Here is a 2500-nt window from a genome sequence, read left to right as displayed (position 1 = left end):
AATAATTTTTTTATAAAATTATTTTTTCATATATATTTTAATTTTTAAAATGATTTTCTAAAAAATTAAAATTAGATTAATAAATGCTTTAGAAGGGTTTTTTCTGAAGTATTGTTAATTGTTAGTTCATACTAACTAATGTAGTTAGCTAACAGAACCTTACAGTAACATAATTTTAGAAAGTTAGAAAGTAGAAATAATTGTTCATTCAGATTTTATTAGCGGTTTGCGCATCGCCACACTCGAGATCAAGCATCACTTGCCTGTCGTCGTCTCCTCCTTTAATCTTCTTCCAGGGTTCATTAAGCTGCATGTACTGGTTCCCGTGACGAGAGATGTTCAGGATGCACTTCAGAGCGTCACGGATCCTGGAACACACACATCATAAACCACATGATGAGAGTCTGTACACATGCACAATATTATAAGACAAAAGATTACTGAGAGGAATAAATGCTTCTTTATCCAGTTATTTTAGAATCAGAGCTCCCACTGCCTTTGTTTAACAAATCATTTCCAAGACATTTCTAGTTGTTTGTGATAATTGGATTTTTAGGAATCATTTTATACAATTATTTTCCGTGAGTTTGGAAATCACAATTTTTTTTTACCTTATATTTCCTGGTAATCCTGATTTATAGAGGAATTATTACAAGCTGCTGAAATACTATAGCGCTGAGCAAAACTAGACTAATTCAATTACAGGCTGGTAGATATGAACGATTCTGGATAAATTATTAATATTTATTTTTTAAATAGAATCACGATTTTGCCATGATTCTGAACAGACAACTAAACAAAATAACATTTCATTAATTTGAATCTTTAAAAAAAATCAGTTTGAATCAATGATGACTCATAAATACTTCACTTGTTTCATTACTGTATGAATCAGCGTTTTCGAACGAATCTCTTGAATGAATGATTCAATAACTCACTCATAAAGACTTCACTTGTTTCATTACTGTATGAATCAGCGTTTTCGAACGAATCTCTTGAATGAATGAATGATTCAATAACTCACTCATAAAGACTTCACTTGTTTCATTACTGGATAAATCAGTGTTTTTAAATGAATCCATTGAATGAATGATTCAATGACTCACTCATAAATCCTTCACTTGTTTTATTACTGGATGAATCAGCGTTTTTGAACGAATCTCTTGAATGAATGAATGAATGATTAAATGACTCACTCATAAATACTTCCCTTGTTTCATTACTGGATGAATCAGCGTTTTTGAACGAATCTCTTGAATGAATGAATGATTCAATGACTAACTCATTAGGACTTCACTTGTTTTATTACTGGATGAATCAGCGTTTTTGAACGAATCTCTTGAATGAATGAATGAATGAATGATTCAATGACTCACTCATAAAGACTTCACTTGTTTTATTACTGGATGAATCAGTGTTTTTAAATTAATCTATTGAATGAATGATTCAATGACTCACTCATAAATACTTCACTTGTTTCATCACTGGATAAATCAGTGTTTTTAAATGAATCTATTGAATGAATGATTCAATGACTCACTCATAAATACTTCACTTGTTTCATTACTGGATGAATCAGCGTTTTTGAACGAATCTCTTGAATGAATGAATGAATGATTCAATGACTCACTCACAAAGACTTCACTTGTTTTAATACTGGATGAATCAGCGTTTTTGAACGAATCTCTTGAATGAATGAATGAATGAATGATTCAATGACTCACTCTTAAAGACTTCACTTGTTTCATTACTGGATGAATCAGCGTTTTTGAACGAATCTCTTGAATGAATGAATGAATGATTCAATGACTCACTCATAAATACTTCACTTGTTTCATTACTGGATGAATCAGCGTTTTTGAACGAATCTCTTGAATGAATGAATGAATGATTCAATGACTCACTCATAAAGACTTCACTTGTTTTAATACTGGATGAATCAGCGTTTTTGAACGAATCTCTTGAATGAATGAATGAATGAATGATTCAATGACTCACTCATAAAGACTTCACTTGTTTTATTACTGGATGAATCAGCGTTTTTTAACAAATCTCTTGAATGAATGAATGAATGAATGAATGATTCAATGACTCACTCATAAATACTTCACTTGTTTCATTACTGGATGAATCAGCGTTTTTGAACAAATCTCTTGAATGAATGAATGAATGAATGAATGATTCAATGACTCACTCATAAAGACTTCACTTGTTTTATTACTGGATGAATCAGCGTTTTTGAACAAATCTCTTGAATGAATGAATGATTCAATGACTCACTCAAAGACTTCACTTGTTTCATTACTGGATGAATCAACATTTCTGAACAAATCTCTTTAATAAATGATTCAATGACAAATACAGTCACTTGTCGCTACCTACTGGTGTAATGATGTAATACACAATTTATTATTACTAAATAATAAAAAACAAAAAATTATTTTAGTTATTTGAAGCAAAAGGCATCACTGTTTATATCCGAACTATAAACTTCGCTGTT

General features: G+C 30.6%; 1 protein-coding gene across 4 annotated transcripts in view; it reads right to left on the bottom strand.

The window, feature by feature from the left end:
* Positions 1-2500, bottom strand: part of LOC143706083 (methionine--tRNA ligase, cytoplasmic-like) — a 52306-nt gene that overhangs the window by 5805 nt on the left and 44001 nt on the right. For 2 of the 4 annotated variants that reach the window (XM_077197638.1, XM_077197639.1), the window contains exon 17: positions 264-368. In XM_077197638.1, the coding sequence (XP_077053753.1) occupies positions 264-368 (105 nt within the window). Of the gene's footprint in view, positions 1-259; positions 369-2500 lie in introns of all 4 variants that reach the window. The other 2 variants (XM_077197637.1, XM_077197640.1) reach the window with 1 other exon arrangement.

This window comes from Siphateles boraxobius, unplaced genomic scaffold (genome assembly GCF_051911475.1).
Source record: "Siphateles boraxobius isolate OS27281-9 unplaced genomic scaffold, OSU_SipBor_1 41, whole genome shotgun sequence".
Taxonomy (NCBI): Eukaryota; Metazoa; Chordata; class Actinopteri; order Cypriniformes; family Leuciscidae; genus Siphateles; species Siphateles boraxobius.
The sequence above is the reverse complement of the archived record's forward strand: the minus strand, read 5'-3'. Positions and strand labels throughout refer to the sequence as shown.